This window comes from Giraffa tippelskirchi, chromosome 5 (genome assembly GCF_054371585.1).
Source record: "Giraffa tippelskirchi isolate mGirTip1 chromosome 5, T2T-mGirTip1v1.2.pri, whole genome shotgun sequence".
NCBI lineage: Eukaryota > Metazoa > Chordata > Mammalia > Artiodactyla > Giraffidae > Giraffa > Giraffa tippelskirchi.
Genome location: NC_137279.1, coordinates 88,927,601 through 88,955,457, shown reverse-complemented (window position 1 = coordinate 88,955,457; position 27,857 = coordinate 88,927,601). Strand labels below are relative to the sequence as shown.

The following is a 27,857-nucleotide window of genomic DNA, read 5'->3' as shown; positions in this document are numbered from 1 at the left end:
CGGCTGGCTCTGGGTGGACTTTTTACAGAGGTGGAAGTGTGTTATTTGTCGGTGGCCGTGTACTTCCCCCGCCTCGACTCCAGTTGGGAGAGACTGACTGCTAGAGCGGAGCGACCTTCGAGCCACATCCCTCTGGCCTGGGCGGGAGACACGAGAGTGAAAAAAATAGGAGTGAAGGAAAAATAAACCTGTGATGATTTCTTAACGCTTTACCTCTCCTGCTCGAGGGTAATTCGGGGACCGGGGGCGGGAGTGAGGCGGGTTGTGGGCTACCAGAGAGCCGAGCTGGGATGAATTGAAAGGAGGCCCAGAGTGTGTGCAATATTTGGGACATACTTATTTTTTGAAATTATTTATCTAAATTTGAATTGAACTGGTCAGCCTGTATATTATCCGACAACGCTTGGTGGAGGAACGGGAAGGGAAGACAGGAAGCTTCGTAGGGTTGCTAAAATATGTCATGCCTTCATACTTCAGTGTCATTGTATTTGCTGTTCTGTCAACGTTGCCGTCTCCTCTTCAGTCATTACTTAACCCTTCAAGCTTCGGCTCATGAGTTAACTCCTGAAAGCATATCCTGGCTCTCAGCTCACTTTTTTCATCAGGCACTGTGATTTAGATGCCATTCCGCTAAGTGAGGATAGACGGACAGAGGCCAAGGGGCTCTTAAGTTCTAGAAAATAATTCACACAGAAGCTCCTGCTTCTCTCTGCTGTCAAGTGCCTGCTGTCCCATTGCTCGAAAATTCCCTTTTGGAATCACTATTTCTGTAATATAGCATTTGTCAGTGATAACTGTTTTTTGGTTTCATTTTCCTAGTGTTCTGTCAGGATGCTTTGAGTTCTTTGAGAATAGAGATTATCTTGTTCTTCTCTGTACATCAGCGAGTATCACATTACCAGACTTAAGGCATTCGGTACACGTTGAATTGATTTTCCAGGTTACTCATACCAGAACCTCTGGAGTGGCTGGCATCTTTGGGGATGCTTCCAACTCCCAGTCCTTTTCTCTTTGAAATATCCTGTATTTCAAGTTCTACCCCCTTCACCCATCCCACTCCAAAACCCTGTTCCCATGAATTTCTCACCAAGGACTCTAACGCGTGATCTCTTGCCCTTCTGTAGGCACTTGTTGAACTTACAGTCTGCACTTCGAAATTTCATCATTTATTTTATATTGTATTCATAACCCTTTCAATGAGATTGTAGGGTTTTTGAGGTTAGGGGTTATATCTTATCCTTAATTTTTTAAAATTACTCATAACTTATTACAATCTTAGGCACATGGTACATGTTCAGTAAATGCTGACTTTCTTGACTTTACAGATTGATCCTACTTCCTAGGGGAAGTCTTCTATACTAGCATAAGGAAAGTAGATGACTCCATCCAGTCTGAACATGTAGCTCCCAGGACTACCCTCCATTCATCCCTCGTACAATTTACATTTATTCTTTGGATGAACTGTCTTAATCTCACACAGCCTGTATTCATATTCTGATATCCCTTTGTCATTATCTGTGCCTTAGTGTAAATATATACTTTATATTAATAGTTACTTAAAAAATTGTTTTTGGCTGTGCTGGGTCTTCGTTGCTTCGTGAGCTTTTTTCTAGTTGTGGAGAGCAGCGGCTACTCTCTAGTTGCAATGCGCAGGCTTCTCATTGTGATGGCTTCTCTTGTTGCAGAGCGCAGGCTCTAGGGCACTTGAATTTCATTCAGTATTTGCGGGATCTGACTTCCCTGATGGCTCAGACGGTAAAGCATCTGCCTACAATGCAGGAGACCCGGGGTCAATCCCTGGGTTGGGAAGATCTGGAGAAGGAAATGGCAACCCACTCCAGTATTCTTGCCTGGAAAATCACATGGATGGAGGAGCCTGGTAGACTACAGTCCATGGGGTCGCAAAGAGTCGGGCACGACTGAGCGACTTCACCTTCACTTTCACTTTCCCAGATCAGAGGTAGAACCTGTGTCTTCTGTGTTGGTAGGCAGATTCTTTACCACTGAGCCACCAGGGAAGTCCCAATAATTACTTTTAACTTTTTTTTTTTTTTTTGCAGTTAAGTAGCCATAAATACAATGGCACTGTTCAAATAATGATGATGATGATGATTTCTAATAGCCAGCTTTGTTGACAACTTATTTGTAGTATGTCCATCGTCACACTAAATACTTAACTATGTAAGGTGGATAGTCCCACATTCACAAATGAAGAAATCAAGGCTTATGGAGGTTAAGTCATGTTCCTCAGTCACATAGTCAGCTAGTGGCAGAGCTGGAACTCAAAAGCAGATGGCCCAGAGTATTCTTAACTACTGTGTGGCTAACCTGCAAATAGAATGTTAATTATGATATCTAATTTCTCCCTCTGCCTCCCTTCATTGATCTCTTGTTTGAACCTTTCTGATATTTTCTCTCACTGTGATTTATCTCTGATATTCTTTTCCTCTGCCAGTGATAGATAAGTGAGGATTGGTCCCAGAAAGTAAAGGATATGGGAGGTAGAAGTCTGAGGATTAACTTAGTTAATCCTCCAGAGGGAGAAAGGGGTTCCTTTGGTTGGGTTGATTTAGATAGTGTGACAGAAAGGCCTCAACCAGTTTGTCCCTATAGAGCTTAACCTAGTAAACACATAAAAGGCACCAAGTTTGGGAAATTAAGGAAACAGTAAACAACTAATCAAAAGAAACTAAATTTGGATCAAAGCGAGATGTAGATAGTGTTTGTGGGACTTAAGAAAGGTGTAGGTTAGGGAAGGCTAATACTAGGCAACATTACTATTTCTAGGTGAGACAGAAGTATCACGGCACTATGGACCCCATATTGAGCTTTTTGCATTGGGTGTGGAAGTTGTGTCTTCTCACTTTGCCCTGAAAAAGCTACACTTTTTCAAATGCTCCACTGTTCATTACCTCTTGAACTATTACTTATAATCCTTCCTAATTCTCCCTTTCATTGTCTGTCTCTTGGTTTCCAGTTTTTTAGAGCTAGTGGCTAGGGAAAACACACACACATGCATACCTCAGCCCTAGCATCCTTAGTGAGGACCTTGGCCTTGGTTACTGTGCTGTGTATGCTCTCATTAGCTTTTTAGGTCCACTCTCTGTCTATTCTTCCCTGTTCTTTCAGCATCACACAGTTTCCCTTGCCCCCTGGTTTCTCATTACAATAGGCCAGTGGCAGGCATTAGCAGAACTTTGGCAGTGGCATGAGTTCCTCTACCTAAGGCCAAGGCTTCTGCCGAAATTATAGCCCTCTTCTTTGGCTACAACTCTCACCAGGTTTCAATGACAGTCCCTTCAGATTTAAGACTATTAAAGGCTTCCTTAGAGAAAGACATGGCAACCCATTCCAGTATTCTTGCCTGGAGAATCCCATGGACAGAGGAACCTGGCGGTATACAGTCCATAGGGTCAAAAAGAGTTGGACATGACTGAAGCGACTTAGCAGGCACACACACAAAGTCTTCCTACTGTTCCAAGTCCCCGGGTGCTTCACCAGCCCTGACCCTCCCTATACCTTTGCAGATAATCTCTTCACTAAATCATGTCCAGTTAGCCCTTTGAATGTAAGCATCTGCTTCCTGCTGGTGCCTTAATTCAATCCCCTTCTTTTTTTATCTGGATCTTGCTTATATTTCCTGCTTTGTAATTTCTTTTGAGTCTGTCCCTAATTCTTTTTGTGCTCAGCATCCTGCACCTTAGTCCAGACTTCAACAGCTCAATTTGATAACAGTATTGACACTTGTATTACACTAGAATCTGTGGCAGTTACCTTTCCCCTGAGGTTTTGCAAGTCTCTTAACTGGTTTAGTGTCTCCTGGTTCTCAATTCTGCTGTCAGATTGTTATTCATAAACAGTATTTTATTTAGATGCTTTGCTTTCTCAAACATCTTCAGTAGCTCCCAAGCCTGTAGAAAAAAATAGTAAACTATTTAACCTGATATTGAATCCTTCCATTATCTTGTGTTTTAAACCTATTCACTGAGAAAGCCCTCTTTTCTAGGGTGTTTTTTATAATATAATTTTTGTTTTATATTGGGGTACAGTTAATTTACAATGTTGTGCTAGTTCCAAGTGTACAGCAAAGTGGTTCACTTATACACATATATTTTTTTTTTCATTCTTTTTCAGATTGTTTTTCCATGTAGGTTATTTCAGAATATTGAGTGCAGTTCCTTGTGCTATACAGTAGGTCCTTGTTGATCATATCTTAGGTTTATTAACTATTCCTTAAATATACCTTTTGCTTTCTTAACTGTGATACTTTTTTTCATGCTGTCCTACCTACAGAGGTTCCTGTTTCTCCTCACTTATTTATGTACTACTTGTCTTTCAGTACAAAAACAGACTTGTCTCCCTCTTTTCTTTCCATCCTTCATTCTCCAGTTTTGAGCATCGCACATACAGGTGGGCTTCCCAGGTGGCGCTAGTGGTAGAGAACCCACCTGCCAATGCAGGAGATGCAGGAGACGTGAGTTCAATCTCTGGGTCAGGAAGATCCCCTGGAAAAGGAATGGCAACCCACTCCTGTATTCTTACCTGGAGAACCCATGGACAGAGGAGTCTACGGTCCATGGGGTCGCAAAGAGTTGGACATGACTGAAGCAACTTAGCATGCATGCATGCATGCATGCAGATGCAGTGCTAGATGCCCAGCTGTACTGGTGACCCAACACTGACAAGAATCGCAGTTAAAGTCACATGGCACTTAAAGTCTACTGAGTGAGGCAGGTATTAGTCAGATAATGGACAAGTAGCAACATTGCAGCTGTGACAAGTGTAATGAAAGGAGTACATGATGCAGTCACAGCTTTTAACAGAGTTTTGTCTACTGAGAGTTAACATGGGAGTTGGCAAGCAGTACAGAGAGTTCCCCAGAAGGAATAGCAGGTATAAAGTCAGAAAATACTGTATGTACCTTGGTATGTATTGTGTCTTGTTTGTCTCTTGAATGGTACATTTCTTGTAAAAGGAACTCAGTTTTTGCTGATTTTTCTTGAATCCTATGTCAGATGTGTTCTAACCACACCTCTTAGATTGATACCATCCCTTGCCTAGTGCCCATACTTGGGGAATGTTTCCCACAGAGATCTCACTGTTTAGAATATATTGTTAATGGTGTATCTGGCCCTAATGTATGCTACTTGTTATTTTATCTTTTTTTCTTCACAAGTTGGCAAGTTTCTTCAAATGTTATGGGTCTGTATATTTCATATATCTTATATATCTTTCCTGTTTTATGTGTGCATGCATGAAATCGCTTCAGTTGTGTCTGACTCTGTGACCCTATGGACCATAGCCCACCAAACTCCTCTGTCCATGGGATTCTGCAGACAAGAATACTGGAGTGGGTTGCCATGCCCTCCTCCAGGGGATCTTCTCGACCCCAGGGATCAAATTGGAGTCTCTTACATCCCCTGCATTGGAGGCGGGTTCTTTACTTCTAGTACCACCCGGGAAGCCTCATGTCCCATGACTCATCCCTAAAACCTAGTGTTTCCCAAATGTTGTAGATAAGTATTTATTGATGATGGTAAGAGACCAAATCTTCTCCCTTTGTCCTTCCTTTTCTGGGGAACAAGAGTCAGTAACCATGGGGGTCTGTTTTTTCAATTCAGGACTGGATATTAACAACCAAGCCTTTTTTAGGCTATTGATAGATAAGCATAGAAGAGAAACCCCCTTCTTTGAGAATTGGGGCAAGAAATACCTAATGATTAAATGAATAGGCATACAGAGCCTTGAGGATATATAAGGAACTACTCCATGGTAGCCTGGCAGGGAAGTTGGGTTCATGATCGCTGGCTAAAAGGGGCAATCCCTGGGTTCCAAAGCAACTTGACTTTCCTGGATTAAGCTGAGACAGTTTTCAGATTTCTCGGTCTTAACTTTTTTGTAATCCTTTTAAAACTGAGTGTAAAAGGTATTTGCTAGAGGATCATAAAGTTAATGAGGGGAGATGTGGGAAAGGAGTTGAGGGACTTATGATAACACTAAAGGAGAAAGACCTGACCATGTTGTCAGTGGCTCTTCCAGCAGAGCCCAGTTTCACCCTCCTTTCCCAAAGGAAGGCCAGTGAGTTCAGGCCTTAATAACAGGATTGGTTTTGATTTCTTAAAGAAGCTGGAGCGAAGAACAGAGATTCAGCCATTTTATTTAGTAATAGTAACTTGTTCTGAACAGCAAAAATAAACCAAAAAAAAAAAACCAACCCCACATATTGTTCCTAGGTATGTTTGACCTGGTTTAGACTTTAATGCAGTGAATGGAAAAACCATCCCTAGATATTTCTGCTTTCAATAGAGTTGGCTGAGCCTGAAGCCCAGGCTAACTTTACAGCAAAGGTAGTATGTTATGTTATGTTACAAATAAGCTATGTTAACTAGCAAGGGTAAAGGACCAGGGTAGCAGCCTTGGGAGGGGGCAGTGTCCTTAGCTTGTAGCAGTAGTGTAACTGGCTTTTCTCTGCTCAGGTCTCAAGAGAGAAATCCCTGATGGTCTTACTCGCTGAGGTTGGGTTAGGGGGTTAGGCGGGTAACGAGGTGAAGCACAAAGTAGGGATTTCAGAAGCCTCTCCCATCAAAGCTAAAGCACCACGCCCTGCCTCATGCCCAAATGCTGGAATTGGGACTCTTCCAGCACAGAAGGCGTTCACTTTGGGCTGCTTGCAGCCACACAGAAAGCTTGGCCTCTACCTTGAGAATATCTTGGGTCCAGCAGCTCTTTAGTCCTGGCATTTAGATTCTAGGCTTGAGGCTTCCCTTTAGTGCCTCTGACACAGCGAAGTGCTCAGCTTCTCAGTTTAATAGCCATCACCTCCTGGGGCTAGAGCTGCAGTTGCCGTACCCCATGACAGCAGGGAAATAGAGAGGGGAACAGGATTTTTAAGTACCACAGGGACAGGACACTGGGCATGCAAGCACACAGGCTACATGGTAGACCATCCTAGATTCCCATGGATGGGGTGTCTCCCCTCCTTCTGGTCCTGTCAGCAGCACAGGGTTTATTGGAAGCCTCAGTGGACACCTCTTTATTCTGAAGAGCAACTTCCACCCCTCCCTTTCCCATCATCAAACCTGAAAGCCTTTGTCAGGCTTTGCATGTTGAAATCAGGATCACTGGCTGTAAGTTCTGGGAACCTGGGGAGTCCTACTCCCCAAACCAGAGCAAGATATCTGCCCCCGTGCTGAGCTCTCTGAATACTTTCTTTCTGTACATTATGTATATTTGGTCCTATATACATCTATATACATCTCTCTATGTGTGTGTGTGTATATATATATATATATATATATATTATCTCTGTTTCTCTTTCTTAGATAAACCTTTCATTTATTTATCATAGCTTAATTCCCCGAGCTTCCACCTACTTCTTGTCTGCTAGCCCAAGTAAGACTCAAGGGTTTCATCGATTTCACTAGGTCCCCCAGTACCACCCTTTCTCATCTTTGCACCCTGAGTATCCTCCCACATGAGTCATGTTGCCCATCCTCTGAAATCTCCTCCCTTAAGATCTGTGCCCAGTGCTCTCCCGACAGTCCAAGTCCATGGTTGGTGTGGTCAGGGATCCCATTGCTCACCAGACCTGGCTGCTTCTAAAGCTTGCCTGATAGCCTGAAAGATGATTGCAGCTCAGAGGAGATGGGGGCTGTAGTCTAGAAAACCACTTAGGGTTGAGGGCAAGGGAGTGTTGTTCTCTGATGGGGCTTATAAGCCAAGTTGTATCAAAAGGATGGTATGATTTAAAGTGCAATTTAGAGCAAAGTCAGGGATTGTGCAGGAAAATCAAAAAGGGTAAGTCAGAAAGTGTTCATTTTGTTTTCCAAGAACCTGAGGAGTCTGGACGCTTAGAACAGACAGCAAGGGAGTGGGAACAGAGCATTTCTCTCAAGAGGGAAGCAACTGTGCAGAAGAAACTAGATGGAGGATGATTTGCAAATAGATAAGAAGATACACACACATACACACACAATGCAGTGCTCTTTGCCCTTACACGTTGAAAGAAATCAGGTGAATCAAACATTGAATAAAGTGTAGAGCCCAGAAGGTGACTCTTTGCCTTCTGGTTTCTGTCTAAGATTTTCAAGTTGTTCTGGTTCTTGTTTGCTTGAGAGCTAGGGAGTAATGGCGGGGTTTACAGTAAGTGGAGAATGAAGGGTGAGTTGAGTTCAAGGAGAGATCAATATAAGAGGATCTTGGGCAATTGTAGTAAATGATAACCATGGGTCCACTCTCCAGATTTTGTGGGTTTCTCTGTAAGGCTGTGTACACAGATGCAAATACACATTCTGTATAAGTGTGTAGCTTGTAACAATTGTGTGTGTGTGTGTGTGTATATTAGTTGCTGTAGCCCACCAGGCTCCTCTCTCCATAGGATTCTCCAGGCAGGAATACTGGAGTGGGTTGCCAGTTCCTTCTCTAGATCTTCTGATCCAGGGATCAAACCTGGGTTTCCCACATTGCAGGCAGATTCTTTACCATCTAGGCCACCAGGGAAACCCATAACAATTGGCTGTTCTACCTTAAATAAATTGCCACTTGATTCATACATCGACTCTATGCGAATCCATCTGGGGCAGAGGAGAGTGTTCCTTGGAACCTAAATGAGAACAGGGAGCACTCATGGGATTTGGAGCTTTAGAGAAAGTTCTGATATCCATACACCCTTCCTGACCTCATACCACAGTTGCAATCAGGGAACAAGGAATGGCCTGAGTCTGATCTCATAAAATATGCCTTTTAACTTGCCGGAAACTGGCTTCATGGTAGAGGAGAGAAGAGAGAAGAACTGATACTCGTTTTATACTGTCTCGGGAATGGCTCAGAGAGACCATAGTTATTTGATCAGGAGGTGTAATTTCCTCCCCTCCCAGCACTGCCTAACAGAATAGCTGGCACTTTTCAGAAGGGCACTGGGAGGGGTAACGGTGAATAGTGTCTGCCAGCCACAGAGTTCTGCCTCTGCTCAAACCTTAACAAAGCCATGCCGATTCCCAGAAGCTGTATACAGCAGTCGGGAGATCTGAGAAAGTACTCCTCCCATTTGGTTTAACCTTTCCTGTGACTCTGTGCCCTGTGAGTCTAGTTTTAGTCAAGCATCGGTGTTAAGAGAGGAAAGCCCTTGTATTTTCCCTCCCTTCCTTCAGAGCTAGGGTTAAGGGGAGAGTGGGCTGGGCAGGAAAGAATCAGGGAAGCCAGGGACAGTGTAATCAGGAACACTATTTCCAGACCTTTCTATGGGGCCTGGGCATTGGACTTTTTCCAGGGGAATGAATTGGGGAGGGTCACCACTTTCATGGGACACGGGGAAACAGGGCTGCCTGGAGGACAGGTTCAAGGTTTTAAACAATAGCTCTGCATTAGTCACCCCACAGTGAAGAATTCAGTATTCAGGTTGGGTACAGGTGTGGTGGTTGTGTCTTTATGCTTTATATTCCCTGGGAGTAGAGGACATCTGTGTAGGAACTGGGTATCCAAAGAGAGGGTCCAGTTTAGAACAGTGGGGACCAAGGTCCTAGGTTAGAGTCAGGAGTTGCCAACAGAAAGTAAACTACACCATGAAAAACCCTGACTTCTCTCCACAGGTTTTGGTGGAGAAAAATTATTCTGGAGACCTATATTTCTGAGGGCACAAACCCCATCAGAGAGAGAGTCTTGCCTTAGGTAACATGGTAAGTGGGAAGATAGAGAGGGAGGGGGCTCCAGCCTCAAAGTACCAGACATTGGTGGTAGTGGGAGGTGGGGGGGAGTCTATTCATCCAGCCGCACGGTCCTCCTAATGTGAGTCTCCAAGCATGGCTGAGGCCTTCTAAGCCACTTCAGCCTAATCTTCCCTCTCCTTCCCCCATCCTGGCTTAAGGGAGTTGTGCATCTTGGGGGCAAAGTGGAGTGAGGTGAAGGGAGGAAAATGTGGACTCCAGGTGGCCTCTGGGTTAAAGAAGAGGAAGTGGAGAAGGATGCTTCTGGGGCTCCCGAGTAAGCCTGGGTAACAAACATCCCTCACCCAGGAGCCACAAGAAGAGAAACCAGAGGGATGGGGAGGTGGGAATCCAAGCCGTCAGACATTGCTGATGCGCATGCTAACGGCACTGCCCTCCTTCTCAGCCTGCTCCCTTAAGGACTCCTCCAACTTGAGCTTTTCGGGGTCTCTATAGCGTACGGTGCTGTCATGGAGGCCGCTTGGAGAGGCTACTTTCACCACTTGGTCAAAAAGGCTGAAGTCTGCTATGTATTTGCCATTGGCTGACAGCGAGATGGCAGGTGTGAACTCATAGCCCCAGAGGATCTCCTCCGGCAGGTAGGAAGTGCGCACCTGGCAGGTGGCACTGGTGGACTCCACTGTCCCACTCAGGATCAGCACCAGCTCGAAGTCGCCCTCACCACTGCGGAGGGGGAGGTCTTTCAAGGGACTGGTCTCATCCACCACATGGTAGAAAGTAAGGGGGAGGATGAGGAAGGGGCTGTCAGAGGCTGTATCCACTTGGAAAGTCACATTGACCTGGTTGAGGCGGATGTTCTCACCCTCCTTGGTCTGGTGGGTCTGAAGCAGTTTGCCTGTCACCTGGCAGCCAATGAGGAGGCTCTTACGCATGTTGGCCACTCGGATCATAAGGCAGGGCTTCCCATTGTGGGCGGCTACAACTGCGTGCTGGCTGAAACGGATGGTCTCCGCCCGCTTCTTGGGCCGGGCAATCTTTGCCAGGAAGGTACCTGTGATGAAGATTTCCAGGATGGTGGTGAGCACCAGCTGGGCAATAAGAAGCACAATGGCCAGTGGGCACTCCTCACTGATGTAGCGGAAGCCATAGCCAATGGTGGTCTGGGACTCGAGGGAGAAGAGGAAGGCCCCGGTGAGCGTGTGCACCTGTACCACGCAGGGGGTGTGGTTGGCCGGGGGGCCCAGCTCCAGCAGGTCCCCGTGGGCCACGGCTACCAGATACCACACCACACCAAAGAGGAACCAGGTGCCTGCGAAGGTGGCAGAGAAGAGCAGAAGCTTGTAGCGCCACTGCATGTCAATGAAGGTGGTCCATAGGTCCTTGAGGTAGAGGAAGCGCTTGTCAGCGATGTGCTCCATTCTCACGTTGCTGCGACCATCCTTTGTGAGGACTCTCCTCCTCCGGATCCCTGGGCCCATTAGGAGCCGGCTTTCCGTCTGAGTGGTCTGGTTGTAATACACTTTGGCAACGGAAGTCATCTGCAGAAAGCAAGACAGCATAATGAGAGTTACTGCAGAAATCCAGCCAACTCCCAGCCACCCTCTTCCCAGTGGGAAGGAAGAAGAAGTATTCATTTCAGTGCCACTGATCTGTTCTCTTATTAGCAAATGTTTACTGAGCACTTGCAACATGCCAGGCCCTGTAGTGCAAGATGCTGGAAAGTCAAAAATGAATCTGACAGCTGACAGCAACCTTGCTCTCCCAAGAATTCACAGTCTAGTGAGAAAGATACTTGTTCAGCAAAGCAAACAATTGCAATATAGTCTGATATTTTTAATTCTTACGAGAGGCAGAGAAGAAAAAGTAATAAGTTCCCAGTTCCTTGAAGGTGGGAGTGGGACTAAAGAGGGCTCTACTGGTCTCCTTTCACCACAAAACTGGTTCTGTGAAGATCTCTAATTCTGAAATAGGATCCCTCCCTACCGTCTTGAATGACACCAGCAAGAAAGACTATCCTGTTGTTATCCTTCCAGGTCAGTCCCCCTGAACACACATATGCCCTTAATTTCTCCATTCTCTCCCCAACCTCCACATCAGTGCTCACTGGTGATACTAAGATACCCTTCTAGCTGAGAAGATAGCAGAAACTACCTGTTCTTCCACCCCTCAAGATGTTCTCTAAGCACCCATCCCATTTCACTATTTATTATTATTGTCATTATCATTATTATCATCATCTTTTTGCACTATCTAGGTTTGGATCTGGAGTGGTGTCAGAAAGAGCATAGGCAGAACTGAGCAAAAGTAAACAAGCAATGGTGTAGGAAAAACATCAAATTGAAGCCTCCTGGCAGCACTGGGCCATTTTCCCAAGGACCGGGAGAAATGCCAGATTGTAGGTGGCAAAATTGTCTTGACTGAGTGAAGTAGGAGAGTTGGGAGTGTATATTAGCTTGTGACTATGTGTGCTCAAGTTCAGATTCAAGAATGCTGTTTGTCCTGATAGTAGAAAGTGGGACAAGGCTCTGAAATAGGAGACAACTCATTTAATACAAGGTGCTTGGCACCTCTGCCCAAGGAATAACTTGTACTTTTCCAGCAGAGAAAGAATTATAATAAATTGAGCCCTTGGACTTGAGATCTGCCGGCCACACCTTTTGGGAAGGAGCAGGTGATCTCTGGGGAGTTTGTTCCTTCTTGGAGAACACGGAGAGGCTCATCACATTCTCCATTCTAAGAAGTCTGTCCCATTGCATTTTATCCTTCTGCACACTGCCCCTTAGCCTGTATTTCCATGGCCTTATTGCTAGAAAACTGTAAATTATCTAGGCCCGTTCATATATTTACCCAGTCAGTTCAGTTGCTCAGTTGTGTCCGACTCTGCGACCCCATGGACTACAGCATACCAGGCTTCCCTGTCCATTACTAACTCACAGAGCTTGCTCAGACTTGAGTTTGAGTCAGTGATGCCATCCAACCATTTCATCCTCTGTCGTCCCCTTGTCCTCCTACTTTGAATCTTTCCCAGCATCAGAGTCTTTTCCAATGAGTCAGTTCTTTGCATCAGGTGGCCAAAGTATTGGAGCTTCACCCAAGTAGACACAAAATTGGAGATCACCAACAGACAAGAATCCAAGAATATTCAGAGACAACCAGCAGCACATTTTACACTGCCCACTTGGAAATCATCCACATGAGACTCCTCAGCCAGACATGGCTATTTTGGAGAAGGAGGCCTTGTAATTCTGAAGTTTGAAAAATTCTTATTTAGGGCCTAAGTAAAGCCCCATTCAGTACTCAGTAGTAGTAATAGTAAGAAAAGAAACAATCACCACAAAACTTGCATCTGTGTACCATTCACATGTTAGCATGCTTCTCATTTGACCCTCAAACTCTTGAAAGAAGTGAAACTTCTATAGAAGATTTTGAAGAACAGGGGAATCTAAAACAGGTTCTAGAGAACAGAAGGAATGCTAGAAAGTTGTGGATGAGTGAGCATGATTTTAACTTTCAAAAAGAAAATTTAAGTGCATTTCACAAAGAGGTAGACCATAGACAAGACTCTAGAATGGAACATTAAGATAGTGAATACTTGGGCAGGGTTGGGGAAAGGCAGTTATCAGTAGGACCCAGCATGGGGTTACTAAGAACAAGTCAAATGACACTAACCTAATTTTCTTCTTTGACAAGGTTACTAATTTGGCACATCAGAGAAATGCAATAGAGAAAGTGCATCTAAGCAAAATTTTTTTTTTTTTCCTTTACAAGATCTCTCGTTATGTCCTTGGGGATAGAGACAAATGAACAAAATGCTTCTCTAATTGGGTGACTTAAAAATAAAAAATCAGTGTTACTGGTGAGTGGATCATGAGAGCCTGAAATAAGCTTTCTAATGATGTACCAGAGAGCTTTATCTTTGGTCTTGCCCTTAGTCAATGTTCTTAATGCTAATTTTGTTCAAAAATATAGAACACATAGCCATTGATTATGCAGATGACACAGAGCTGGGACAGATCAAAAAGAAGCCAGATGAGTGGGCCAAATATAACAAAAAGGATAAACATTGGATTACATATTTGGGTCCAAAAATTACCTGAGCAAGTTCTGCAATTGGAAAGATGTGATTTCATAAGCAGAACCATGAAAATGTAAGCATTTTAGCAGAAAGTAATCCAATGTGAGTTACTTACGTGTTCTGGTTGCCAAAAAAGCGGTGCAACTGTTAAGTTCCTTGAGTTGATCTAAAGTATCTAGAATAAGAATTCAGTTGAGTCTGCTCTGTTCATCTCACATCTGCAGTATTGAGTCTCAAGGAACAATCAGGACATGAGGGTCCTCAGAACCAAATCATGTGAGAAGGGGCTGAAGGTAATGGAGAAGTTTACTTGGGAGAAGAGGCAATCTGAGGGATATGAAGGCTATGTGAGAATATTTGGTTTGAATGTGCTGCCATGTGAACAGAAGTTTGAATTTGAGCTCCAAGGGGAACAGCCGGGACCAGTGAGTTTAAACCATCAAGAAAAAGATAAACTGCCACGAAAAAGATTCCAGATTGATATGAAGAACATTGTTACAAATGTAGAAAGAGCATCTCAAAAGGTAGAGAGTACCCTGTCCCTGGAAGTGTTTGACACCAGGTAGGATGAGAACTTTACAGAGATTCTATAGAGGAGATTAGAGCTTTGGATGGGAGGTTTAAAGACTGTCTTTTAAGTTTCAGACTACATTCATAAAAGATCAAGACACCTGCCTCCTCCCTGTCTCTATCCTCTCACTTTATACCATGACATCCAGGGATCCTGCACTGAAGTCCTAGCTTTGCTTGTGCTGAGGAAAGACCCTGTATAATCTGGGGAAATGGAAGCTCTTGGGCCTCAAGGAAAATCTTGCTTATCGTTACCAATGTAATAGTCTATGATTATATATCATTTTAAGGCTTCTCTTGTGGCTCAGTTGGTAAAGAATCCGCCTGCAATGTGGGAGACCTGGGTTCGATCCCTGGGTTGGGAAGATCCCCTGGAGAAGGGAAAGGCTACCCCCTCCAGTATTCTGGCCTAGAGAATTCCATGGACTGTATAGTCCATGGAGTTGCAGAGTCAGACACAACCGAGCAACTTTCACTTCACTTCACTTCATATATCATTTTACAGTTTATGAGACATGTAATTTGACCCCCACACCATGAGGTAAGTAGGAAACGCATCATTAGAAACTAAGGTTCAGAGACATTTGCTCCAAGTGGATTTGGAGCCAGAACCCAAGTCTTCTGGCTCCAGAACTTTTAAATTATAGCAACTGCTTCCATATATCCCAAGTTCATTCTCACCGTCTCCTGTTCTCAGGAGGTGCCTCTGTAGTCTCCTGTATAGAGGAGCACAGCTGAGACAGAGAAGACGGGGCCCAGAGCTTCCAGAAGCCAGTGTTAAGGCTACAGATTCCTTGGGCACTGGAGCTCTTGGCTACTGGCTAGTTGTGACTGCCGCCTCCAACTGTGGGCCTGCTGTTGCCAGCCTTTGTATCTGCCTCCTCCAGCTGTTATATGCTGCTCCCAGCTATTGCGCTACCTCCCACAGCCAGGCAGCTTTGTTCTCCACAGTAGTGAGAGTCAGAAGCGAGTAAACAAATCGGCTACACTCCACCCCCAGGGCTGGCTGGGCCCCTGAGAAGAGGGCAGCAAAGAGTTCTGGAAATGATTTGCTGCTGCCCCACCGGAAACATACATAACTGTCTCCTCTAGAGGGTGCTGTTTCCCCAGAACAGTCCCCGCCAGATACTAGGGACGGTAGCTGAAGAATTCTGAAAACAAAAGCAGCCTCTCAGCTGTCAGACACAATCACCTTCTTTCTACTCCAAAAATTAAGCTAATGAGTCCCTAAAACAAAGGCCAGTCACACCTACAGTGATGTCCGGCACGTTCCCTTAGCAAACACCTCCCTCCTGACTCACACCTACAAATGGATCTAAGCTTTATTTCTTTATCTAAGAGCTCATGAGTCATTTATTCTCCAGAATGGATTTATCAGAGCCTTTCTTGAGTACAGGACTGCTCTGCAGTACGCACACTCCTGTGACTAAAACTGATTCCTGGCTCCCCAGTGATCTGAGCACAACATTCAGGGCTGTTCGTGATTTGGTCCCTACCTCCTTGGCCTTGGTCTGGCCACTTTTCTGCTCATATCCTAAACTCCAGCTCCATAAAGCCCCTCACATCTACCTTTACCTTTGGATCTGCTTTTGCTCTGCCCTGCTCCTTGCCTACCAGGATGATGACGTTCAGCTTATCTTTCAAAACTCACTCAAGTGTTAGTTGCCCCCTTGGAAGCCTGCCTGACCGTTGAAGAAACAGTTCATCTCCATCTCCCCGCCTCCAGCAAGAGTTTACTTAGCATAGTTTAAACATTCCTATCAAACATCGTGGTGTTTTGCAACGGTTTGTTTACGATTGTTGGCCATCTGTGAGTTCTGAATTTAAGGCCACAGACTGTGCACATCACCTGTTTCACTAGTTCTGAGTGCAGTTTGTTAAGAAAGTCTGAGTAAAGGGATGACTAGAACCCTGATTTGGACAGAGGCCTGAGTCAGGGCTGCAGCCATGGTCTACCTCATATGAGCCCAAGTTTACACGTGCACAGATGTTTACAAATTCTTTTTTCAAAAGGTGGGATAGAGCAAGCTCCAGGCACAGGTCCCAGCTCCCTCTGGATCTGCAGTTCCCTTTTCAAGAGGATGAAGGAGGAGAACAAGCCTATACACAGCTGTGGGCATTGGGGAGGACTCTGCCAAACTGCATGACCAGAAAGGATACTTCAGCCCCCTCCCTGAGGCAGTGGAGGAGGGGCAGGTTAGAGCCATGTACCTGTCAGGCTGGGGGTGGGGTGGGCAGGGAAGCAGCCCTGAGCAAAGAGCTTTATCTGTCCTCTCTGTGGCAAGAGCGACCTGAATGAAGAAGCTTTAGGATACGAATCCTAAATGCATCCATTTCCACATGTGAATGAATTCTCTTTGTTCTACTTCTGCCCCTCTTTGGTTTCTAAATAGTTAACAGTGCCAGGACTTCCCTGGTGGTCCAGTGGTTAAGACTTCGTGCTTCAGCAAAGGAAACCCTCAGAATGGGAGAAAACAATTGCAGATGAAACAACTGACAAAGGATTAATCTCCAAAATATACAAGCAGCTCATGTAGCTCAATACCAGGAAAACAAACAACCCAATCAAAAAAATGGGTGGAAGACCTAAACACATTTCTCCAAAGTAGATATACAGATGGCCAACAAACACGTGAAAAGATACTCAACATCACTCATTAGAGAAATGCAAATAAAAACTACAATAAGGTATCACCTTGTACCAATTAGAATGGCCATCATTAAAAAATCTACAAACATGCTGGAGAGGATGTGGAGAAAAGGAAACCCTCTTGCACGGTTGGTGGGAATGTAAATTGATACAGCCACTATGGAGAACAACATGAAGATTCCTTAAAAAAAAAACAAACAAACTAGAAATAGAACTACCATATGACCCAGCAATCCCTCTACTGGCCATATATCCTGTGAAAATCGTAGCTGAAAGGGGCACATGTATCCTAGTGTTCGTTGCAGCACTTTTTTACAGTTAGATGTCCATCGACAGATGAATGGATACAGAAATTGTGATACATATATACAACGGAATGTTACTCAGCTTTTAAAAAGTACGCATTTGAGTCAGTCCTAATAGGTGGATGAACCTATAGCCTATTGTACAGACTGAAGTAAGTCAGAAAGACAAATACTGTATATTAAGCATATATATGGAATCTATAAAGATGGTACTGATGAATCTATTTGCAGGGCATCAGTGGAGATGCAGACATAGGGAACAGACTTGTGGACATGGTGTGGGAGAGAGAGGATGAGACGAATTGAGAGAGTAGCATGGAAACATATACACTACCATATGTAAAATAGATACCCAGTGGGAATTTGCCATGTGACACAGGGAGCTCAACCCAGCGCTCCATGACAACCGAGAAGGGTTGGATGGGGAGCAATGGCAGGGAGGTCCAAGAGGGAGAGGACACATGTATACCTGTGGCTGACTCATGTTGATGTATGGCAGAAACCAGCACAATATTGTAAAGCAAATACCTTGCAATAAAAAAATTAAAAAAAAAAAAAAGACTCTGTACTCCCAATGTAAGTGGCACAGGTTTGATCCCTGGTCAGCGAATTAAGATCCTGCATGCATGGTGCAGCCAAAATTTTTTTTAAATAGTTAACAGTGTCACAACCTCCAAGTTAACTGCATTGAAAATGTTTCATAACATCTCAAACTCTGCTCCTTTCTCATCCCAATATTCATCAGGTCCCACATGCTGTGGATCTGTTACTTGTGTCTCTTCCCCCTCATTTCATTGTCTGAGTTCAGGTCCTTAATACCTTTTGGCTGAATCATCAACCTCCTACTCATCTCCTGTCTCTATTCTTTCTTTCCCCAAATCCTTCCGACACTGCTACTGGATCACTGTTCCTAAGCTCCGCCTCTGATCACGAATCAGTGCACGTGCATCCACTACTTCACATAGCACTTCTACTCTCATGGCATTCCTAGGAGGTATTAAGGTTACGATCCTTATTTTATGAATGAGGAAACCGAAGCTAAGGGAGATGATATGATTGGTAAATCAAGGTCTTTGGCCTCCCAAACCTCTCTGCCTCCAAACTCCATTTGTCATTGTACTATGACTATTTCAGATCCTTCCCAGCTCAATCCCTTCTACTCTTGGTTTAGGTTTGACAGATGATGTGTCCACTAGGTATCAAAGAGAGGCCAAACTCAGTCTGGAGCATTCAAGAGTCTGCCTCTGTACCTTCTTTCTAGCCTTATTTCCTGCCTCTTCTGTCCTTGGCAAACTTCAGACAAACCAGCAGTCCCCTGCTCCCTATTGTACACACCCAGGCTTCCCTGCCTTCAAGGAATTGTTCATGCTCTTGTCTATTCCTGGACTCCCTTTCTCCTTGTTTTTATATAGCCGAGATATCTTCCAGAGCCCATTTCAAATGACTCCTCTTCCATGAGGACTTCTCTGACCCCCACAGCCTTAAGTAAAGCCTCTGAAAACATATATATATATGTGTGTGTATATTTATATTCCATCTATATCTTCTATTGCACATCTACTTGGTATAACACGTGTCTTCTACTACAAAGAAGCTTATTGAAATAAGGATTCGGGTATAACATATTTCGATTAGCCTGATGTATGATTAAGACAATGTATGACACACAGTAGGTATGCAAGAAGTAGTTTATGAGTGAATAAATGAGTAGGAGGGTACTCCCAAGTCACTCCAGCCACAGGGGCCAATATAAGCATACTGAGAATCATCCGCCACGAGGACTGAGGACATATGGAAGCTCTTGGCCTGGGTACAGCAGATGGAACTTCACTCTAGTTTAGGGTCTCTCTCCCACTGGGGCCTTCTCACTCCCCATTCTTGTTTGTATCTTCTTGTGATTTTTCTTATGATGATTTTTCTCTTTCCTGTATCCAGTGAAATGCCAATAACTAATTATCAGCTCTATTAGATATGCAAACAAACCAAACATCCTCATCTGTAATGATGCACCCACTGCATAGGAATATTTATGCAGTCTCAGGTGTGTGTCGTGCATTTATACAATGAACATTTACTAGGTGTCAGATTCTAAACAGGACACTCAAATTATGGAGGTAAGTTGGATATAGATTCTAGCCTTGAGGACCTTACAATCAAATAAGGGAGACAACCACAAAGCAGGCAAGATGTGATAAGATCCACGGGGTGGGGGGAAGATCCATGAAGTCCTGGGGGACTTTGCAAAGGGAAAAGTGACATCTAGCTCAAGGTGACGGGGCTGGAAAGACAACTAATATGTATTGATGGAGCACCTATTAAGCACTAGGCACTGGGCTAGGTTGTTGGGGATATTTTAATGTTATCTCATATAATTGCTATTATCCTCATTTTTTACCAGGAAACATAATCAGTAAGTAACAAGCAAGAGTTGAGATTTTTCCTCCACACCTGACTGTTTCACCCAGGGGAGATTATGTTATAGAGAAAGGTGGCACAGGGACTGAGCCTGAAGGCAAGATTTGGACCCTTAGAGATTGAAGTTTGGAGGTGGGGGTCAAAGAGAAGGCCCCTCAGGGAAGGGAGCAGTAGGGACAAAAGGTACAGCATTGAGGAGATCCAGGGCCAGCAGGGGAGAGGAGCCAGTCATTTTGGTTGAAGTGTTGAGAGCACATGAGACTTAATGGGACAAATGGGAAAACAACGATGGGCTGTGATCCCATAATACCCTCCTGCCTTGTGGTCAGCTTCATGGATTTAAAGGTTGGGCTGTTAGAATGAGGGGCAAGAGCCACATGGCGTGGGTATGGAGCCCCGCGCCTCCCACAGGGATCAGATGCAGGGACTTGGTCCCCTCCCTGTAGTGCACACCCATTCACAGAGCCCCCCGAGGGAGTCTTTCCTTCTGACCACGGAGTACTTCCTCTTCCTGACGGCTGGTTCAGGGAAACAGAAGGAGAGAGAATGAGGGCAACTATCATTTCCTGAATGCCTACTTTAGACCAGCACATCACATTTCATCTTCGCAGCAACTCTGGGGAACAGTTTTGTTTTATTTCTTTTTTTTTTAAGATTTTTTTTTTTTTTGATGTGGACCATTTTTAAAGTCTTTATTGAATTTGTTACAATATTGCTTCTGTTTTATGTCTTGGTTTTTTGGCCACAAAGCATGTGGAATCTAAACTCCCCAACCAGGGATCAAACACACACCCCCTGTGTTGGAAGGTGAAATCTTAACCACTGGACCGCCCAGGATGTCCCAGGCATAATTTCCATTCTTTAGTTACTTATGGAACTGAGGTTCAAGGAGCCCAGGTGACCCAATATATAAGTAGCAGAGCTGAGATTAGTGTCTAGTTCTGGCTGCATTACAAAGTTCTCTCCACTATAGCTTCAGGTTAATATTATAGTGAACCTGCCTTTGCTGAGCAAATTTCACACTCAACAACCAGAGAAGATGGACACCTGGAACAGGATGGGGGCTCACAGGAGCGAGCCAGGTGTGAAGAATGCACAGCAATCACCCAGGGTTCGTCTGAGGATTCGTGGTCATGCTCTTTGTTGTGTGACTGCTCCATCCTAGTGTTCCTTCTAGGTTTGCATGACAGGTCTTTATCCTCCCCATTCCTTCCCTTAAACTCTGCTCCCAACTCTCTTCTCTTCTATCATCTGCACTGCCCTGCTCATATTTCATACTGGCTGTTTTACCAAAATGTGTCTCCCCTTGTCTGTCCTCCTTTTCACCTTCCTCTTTGTCTTTTCACTCCCCCTACATCTGTCTGGCCCATCCCTTCTTCTCCAAGTTTCTTCCGCCTCCTGTCTTGCATCCTGGACATGTGATTTTGGAAGATGGTGATATGGAGGAATACTGTGTGTGTGTGTGTGTGTGTGTGTGTGTGTGTGTCTGTGTGTCTGTGTGTCTGTGTCTGTGTGTGTGTGTGTGTCTGTGTGTGTCTGTGTGTGTGTGTGTGTCTGTGTGTGTGTGTGTGTCTGTGTGTGTGTGAGTCGCTCAGTCGTGTCCTACTCTTTGCCACCCCATGGACTATAGCCCACCAGGCTCCTCGGTCCATGGGATTCTCCAGGCAAGAATACTGGAGTGGTTAGCCATTCCCTTCTCCAGGGGACCTTCCCGACCCAGGGATCAAACCCAGGTCTCCTGCATTGCAGGTGGATTCTTACTGTCTGAGCCACCAGGGAAGCCCAAAGAAGTACTACTATGCTATCCATAAAATCACAGCTCTGACTTTCAAAATCTGTGTCACACTGTATCCCCACTCATATCCCAAAGCCAAGGTGCTCATGTTAGTAGAGGCATTCTGAGCCCCACAACCTCCCATTCACCCTGTTTCTTCCCTCCAGAAATGGCTTCTTGATGCAGGGATTTGGAAATGGGGTCAGAAAGGGAGGCAGTTTCTAGGAAGAATTCCCACTATCCAATTACTTTAGGTTTGAAGGTACAGGAATACCTGAACCAATCACAGTGGGGTATAGATAAATGAACTGGGGGCTAGAAACAGGAACTCGTCGTGCCAGCTCACTCTCTGTCCCAACAACCGCCCATCATGCTCAGGTGCTATGTGCTGGGGGAGCCCTGTGCACAAACAGTGGGGTTGTGAGCATGATCGGCCTCAGAGCTGGAGGCTGGGTGGGTCTCCAAGCCCGTACACATAGACAGCTGAGTTAGGTGTGTGTCTGAGCCTAGCGTCCTGGAGATGGAGCGAGGGTATCAGGAACTCATAGGTAGGCAGTGGGCTGGACTGGGAACAAGAGCTTTTGGTACCTGCCTCAACTCTGCCTCTGACTAACAGTGATCTTGGGTAAGTATTTAAACTTCTTCGGCCATTATTTCCTTAATTGTGGAAAAAAGGGCATCAGATTAGCTCCATACTTCTCAAACTAGGGTGCCAGGCGGTGCTCAAAGCCACAGGATTAAATTTAAAATACCTTCCTAAGATATCAATTTCACGCAAGGATTCTGAGGGGAAATCTTATTTTACTATTAAACATAGTTAATATTACACGGTTAAGTGTTAGTCGCTCAGTCGTGTCCAACTATTTGCGACCCATGGACTGTAGCCTGCCAGCCTCCTCTGTCCATGGGATTCTCCAGGCAAGGATACTGGAGAAGGTCCCTTCTCCAGGGGATTTTCCCAACCCAGGAATCGAACCCAGGTCTCCTGCATTGCAGGCAGATTCTTTACTGTCTGAGCCACCATGAAAGCCCCAATATTCAACAAACGATGTAAAACGAAGTAGAGTGAAAATTTTATGTGATTTAAAAGACAAAACATTTCAAGGATATCCAGGGTGTGGGAGCTTATGACCCACCCCTATATCTTCTGGGATAAAATTCCTTCTGCCTTTTAGAACCTGCTGCTGGGTCAATTTGGGATGCACTGTGCTTGAGAGTTATCAAGGTCACTTCCTGCTTTAAAAGTCAACGTGCAGCCTGAGCCCCTCCCAATGCAGATGGGTCCCATCCCTCCCACTGGCCTTGGTGGAGACAGGAGACTACTACTTAGCCTCTTCTCACCAACCATATTATCTCTGTTTTGGATACCAGCTCCAACTTGAATAGCGACCTTGGAGGCCTCCAGGAGGAGATCAGCTGCACAGTGGGGACTAAAAAGAAGCATTTCTAGGCTTCCAAGTGTTCTAAATGTGAGCGAGGGGAAGAGAGGAGAATGGAGACGGTGTCAAGGAAGGCCTGGAAGAAAAGCACTGCGGGATTATGTAAGCCCTCAAGCTTGGGAGAAGAATGGAGTTGGGTTTGGGGTTCTTTTGAAAGTTGATGTCTTTGTTCATTAATCTTCCTCCTGTCCTGCCCCAAAGAAAATAAACAAACAGAAACAGAGCCAGATGCACACAAATCTTGAGGTGGGGAAAAAAGGGCCGTGTGTGTGTCCGGGGCCTGCCTTGCCAGCTGAGTCACTGCAGGCTCTGCCTCCCACCCTCCTGTCTCCTTCCCCTTCCCTCCCATCCTCTAGCCTCAGCCTGACACAAGGCCCTGGCCCAAGGAAGAATAGGCTTTTCTTCCCCTGTGTCAACTTTTGGAAAGTTCTCATAGCCTGATCAAAAGAAAGGATAAAAGCCTTCAAAGCATTTCCTGGGAGCCGGTGACCTCCATCTGGCCCTTCTGACCCTCTGTGTGCTTTCCAGTCAAAAGAGAGAGGAACACAGAGATGGAGCCATGTCAGATGTTCTCCTCTGTCCAGACGCCACCCCAGGCAGTGTGGGCTGATTAGGACCACAGCCCCTTCCTCCGCCCCAATTCCCTGGCCGTGACTTCTGTCCCATACGAGAAGGGAACAGTGTTCCTGCAAAGAACTACCGGGGCGGGGAGAGGGGGGATGGTTTCTCGGGGACCTCCTTCCCCCAGCTGGAGAGGGAGATGACTTCCTGGCACGCGCAGCCAGTGATGACTGCCTCTTTGATGCACCTGCCTCCCCTTGCCCCCGGCGTGCGCTCCCTCTGTGAGTCACCACCCGGCCATAGCATCCTCCCCATTGTGTGGGGCCGCAGGGCTGCACGTCCTGGTCCTGTCTGAGGAGCTTGGCACCATGCAGAGTTCAGCTGAGGACAAAGGATGCACCAGTGCCTCCTCAGCCCCAGCTCCAGCCATCCCGGGAGCCTCCCAGCCTGGCCCCATCTGGGTCCTCACCTCAGAAGAACGTCTCAGAGATATTAACCCACCCCTCCTCACCTCGACTGAAGAACCAGAAAAATGAGGCACTAAGACACAGCTGAGGCACTAAGAAGCAATGGCATTAATACAAATAACATCTGTTGTCATTGTTATTCTGTCATCGGTAAGACCTGAGACACCGGAAAGGTCCCCAAGGACACTGGAGGAGGGTTCAGAGGAGCTGGGCTGGCGATGACCAAGGGGTTGGTTCAAGACCTCGTGTTCATGTGTCAGCCTGCCCTGACTCTTTAATCAGTCACCACTTGGCCTGGGTTCCTGAGATTCTCCATAGAACCCAACTGATCCTCAACGATACTAGTTGAGAGGATCACCCTAGTTTGGAAGTTAGAAGTATTCTTCCAGACAGAGCCCCCCTGGGAGAGTTCACCCCCACGCCCAGCTGCACTTAGCATAGAGGGTGCTGGCAAGACTACAGATGGCTGGAGGGGAGCAGAAGAGATGAGAGGACTCCGCAGACTCAAGCTTCACCAGGTTATCTGCCCCCCACACCCTGCCCCTCGTCTGTGCCGAAGCTCACCTTCCCACCACCAGGGGGCAGGGCACCCCGGCCCCAGGAGACTGCCTGTGCCCAGTGCACCTGGGCTACTCCTGCCCTAGCCGCCCTACCTCCACCCCAGCCCACTCCTTTTACTATTAGGTTAAACCATACGAAATTACCCATTTTTTTAAATGTCAGAAATCTCAAGTGGTCCAATCTATTAATATTTAATAACAATAAAAACGAGAGCACCAGTCTCCTTCAGACTACCAGGCTCTGCGTTCTGCAAAGCATGTTAGAAGCAATTTCACTTGATCCTCACTAACAGCTGAGTGGCAGCTAGAGCTCCAAGAAGCTCTCTCCAAGGTCACAGCTGAACTTCCAGTCATCAAATCCAAGGGCGTTTTCTCGGCCCTTGACCCCAGCAGTCTCTCTGCATCACGTGAGACTGATGACCAGCCTGTCCGTTCTGGAAACTCTCTCCTTTGACTCTTAACTGCTGTGTGATGGGGATCCACTGATCTGGAGACCTTGATTAGCTCTTAGCAGCTCTGCCACATCTAGGCTTTGGGGTTTGGGGAAAATCACTTAAACTCTTTGAGTTTCCTTTTCCTTTATCTGAAAAAAAGAGTCTAATGATACCTACCTCACCAGGGTGTTGGGGAAGTTAGACAAGCACACAGATGTACCAAGAGCATTGGGTGGGTCAGAACAGACTGTGTGGAGGGTCTCACCATCACTCTCTGAGGGGGTCCTCCAGGCTCTCTCCTCCCGCTCTCTTTTCTTCTTCTTCTTCTTTTTTAAATTTTTTGGCCGCACAGTACGGCTTGTGGCATCTTAGTTCCCCAACCAGGGATTGAACCTGCATACCCTGCATTGGAAACGCAGAATCTTAACCACTGGACCACCAGGGAAATCTCATTTCCCTGTCTCTCTACATTTGGTCCATCTCTCTTGCTGTGGCCTCTCGCTGACCCTGAATTACTGATGTCTCTCAGGGATCCTCCTTGGCTCTCATCTCTAACCACTGTGCTCTCACTTCCTCGGCTGTTTCAGCCACTCCCACCGATCTCCCCTCACCTCTGCCCCCTAGGTCCAACCCTTACAGGCTCCCTCTAACTGGAGATAATAGTTTTACCATGTTCAGACTCACGAGCTATCCTCAAAAGGGAGTCTCTTCTGTGCTGCCCCTCTTGTTCACAGAATCACCACCTATTCAGTGCCCAAGCTGCCACCTTAGAGTGACCCTTTGTTTCTCTCTTGCCCCCCATCCAGCAGCTCACTAGTTCTTATCAATTATGCCTTTGTGGGCTTCTCTTCATCTCTTGAGGCTGCCCAAGTTCTCTTTCACCTGAAACACTGCAATGATCTTCTGTCTCCCCGCCCCCAGCCTCACCTCCCTCACCTCCACCACCTCAGCTGCAGCAGCGCCTTTCAACAACACAGTTACATCCCATTGCTCTGGCTTTCCATCCTCAAGGAGTTCCACAGCTTCTGCAATAAAACCCAAACATCTAGACATAGCATTCTGAATCCTTCCCCATCTGATGCCACCCTGATTTTCACAGCCTCTCCCTCTGGTTCTTTTCCCCTTCGGACTTCATATTTAGCCATACAGAACTGCCATTGGCTCTTCAAATGCAGCCTGCACCCCACTTGCATGGCCCCCAAGCTTTTATCAAGCAGGCCCCTCCACCTAGAATGCCCTCTAGATGCCCTCTACATTCCTGGGACATTTTACCACGTCATCAGTTTAGCACTCCTCTGTCCTTGAGAGATGGTGAGCTCTTTGAAGGCAGAGGCTATATCTTAGTTCTCTTTTAAGCAGGTGCCTTTGAACTTAACCTAATTGATTAGTATAGGGAAAGGACTTAGACATGAAATCCTGGTCTGACTCCTGCCTGGGGATGCCAGCCATACTGCAGGTGGGCCATCACTTACTCCACCTCCCGCCCTTCAAAGATATCACCAATTCATCACAGTTCATTTTTTTTTCTCACTGAGCCTCAGAATCTTTCTCAACATGGTGATACAGAGAGCCATTTTCCAATACAGTTAGCCTTACAAATGAAACCTGTTTGTTATCTTGGCATGTCTGAGTCACAGCCAGAGGTCCCTATCTAATCTTCTTTTCCACTATTTGCCATCCTGGTCTGTGCCATTTACCAGGCATGGGAACTCCAATCAATCTCTTCATCTCTTCAGGGCTCCATTTCCTCACCTAAGAAGGCAATAAAACCTTCCATTGTGTGGTTGGGATTACAGGAGTTAAAGTTTGTGAAATCTCTAAGGCCCTTCTGTAAATATAAGGTATTATTATTAGCCTACTTTGCAGATGAAAGAAAAATATCTACCACATTAGAGAAACTAAGGCTCAGAAAGGTAAAGTAACTTGCTGATGTTTATATAATGGCAAAGCTGGACCCTCTGTTCTCCAAGTCCCGTGGACCTTTACTCACAGTGCCTCTCCACACCCCCTCGGGCTTGATGGTGCTCCAGCTCCCCCTGTCTTATTTGTCCTTTCTCCAGGGTAACAGTGCTTCATGAAGTAGGACTTACTATAGCCCTGGAATTGGAGGAGGCTTTCAGCCCACCTCCTTCATCCTACTTCCCTATAATTCCCAAGGTGAAGCTCCCTCCAAACCCATTCACCCTGCCAAACGGTAGGAAAGGTGTTCAGTGAGGGATGCCCAATAAAATCCAGTTCCTCCATCATGCCCTGCAGCCCCTTGCCCTCCTGCTCCCCCCTAGCCTTCATGGCTCCAGGCAGCTGGCAGGCTGCTCAAAGCCCGGGATGAGGGGTAAACCACAGTTGTTTCGAAATGCATCTCTGAAGAGAGCGCACTGGATTTCAGTTAAGTTCCTTTATGTCTTGACCTGAAATTGCTACCCTCTCATGGGGGCAAATGAAGTACCAGGCTCTACCAAAATCTCTAAGGACTACAAAGTGTGGCCAGGGGGAAGTCTTGACAGGAACTGAGAATTCTCCAGGTGTCTAGGCTATAGATGAGCAGGAAGTTGTCAAGAAGGGTGTGCAGATCCTTGTGATTGGCCAGGGGATGACTGAGGCCTGGAAGGTACCCCCCATTAACTGTGGAGTACCTCAGGAAACAAGGCACTGATGTGCGGGTCCAAAGGACGATAATGCCTTGGTTACCCAAGGTGTCAGGGTGGAAGTGGTCTTCCATTCCGCCTGCTGATGGAGCCTTAAAAGAATAAATCACTAAGCAATGATAAAACAAATTTTGGTTAAAATTTTTTAAAGAGCCCAGAATGCCAGGCCCCAGGAGATAAGGTTTTTTGGGTGGAGGCCAGGGAGCCACTGAGCTGTCACCAGGTCTGCCACCAGAACCTGGGAAACCAAGAGAGGCCAAGTTGATGGGACTGGCTTCTTAGGGTCCTGGGACCAGTGCG

General features: G+C 45.9%; 1 protein-coding gene, 1 long non-coding RNA gene and 1 pseudogene across 2 annotated transcripts; 2 read left to right on the top strand and 1 right to left on the bottom strand.

Annotated features, from left to right (window-relative positions):
- Nucleotides 1-5: 5 nt before the first annotated feature.
- Nucleotides 6-23,113, top strand: LOC145505563 (uncharacterized). The gene is made up of 3 exons (XR_014053116.1): nt 6-228; nt 9,588-9,674; nt 22,823-23,113. It is a non-coding gene; the product is annotated as an uncharacterized LOC145505563 (long non-coding RNA).
- KCNJ10 (potassium inwardly rectifying channel subfamily J member 10) lies at nt 10,061-11,200 on the bottom strand. The gene has a single exon (XM_081488010.1). The coding sequence runs from the start codon at nt 11,198-11,200 to the stop codon at nt 10,061-10,063; it is 1,140 nt and encodes a 379-aa protein (XP_081344136.1).
- A 4,197-nt stretch (nt 23,114-27,310) lies between the features above and the next one.
- LOC145504878 (mth938 domain-containing protein pseudogene) lies at nt 27,311-27,643 on the top strand (annotated as a pseudogene).
- The last annotated feature ends 214 nt before the right edge of the window (nt 27,644-27,857 follow it).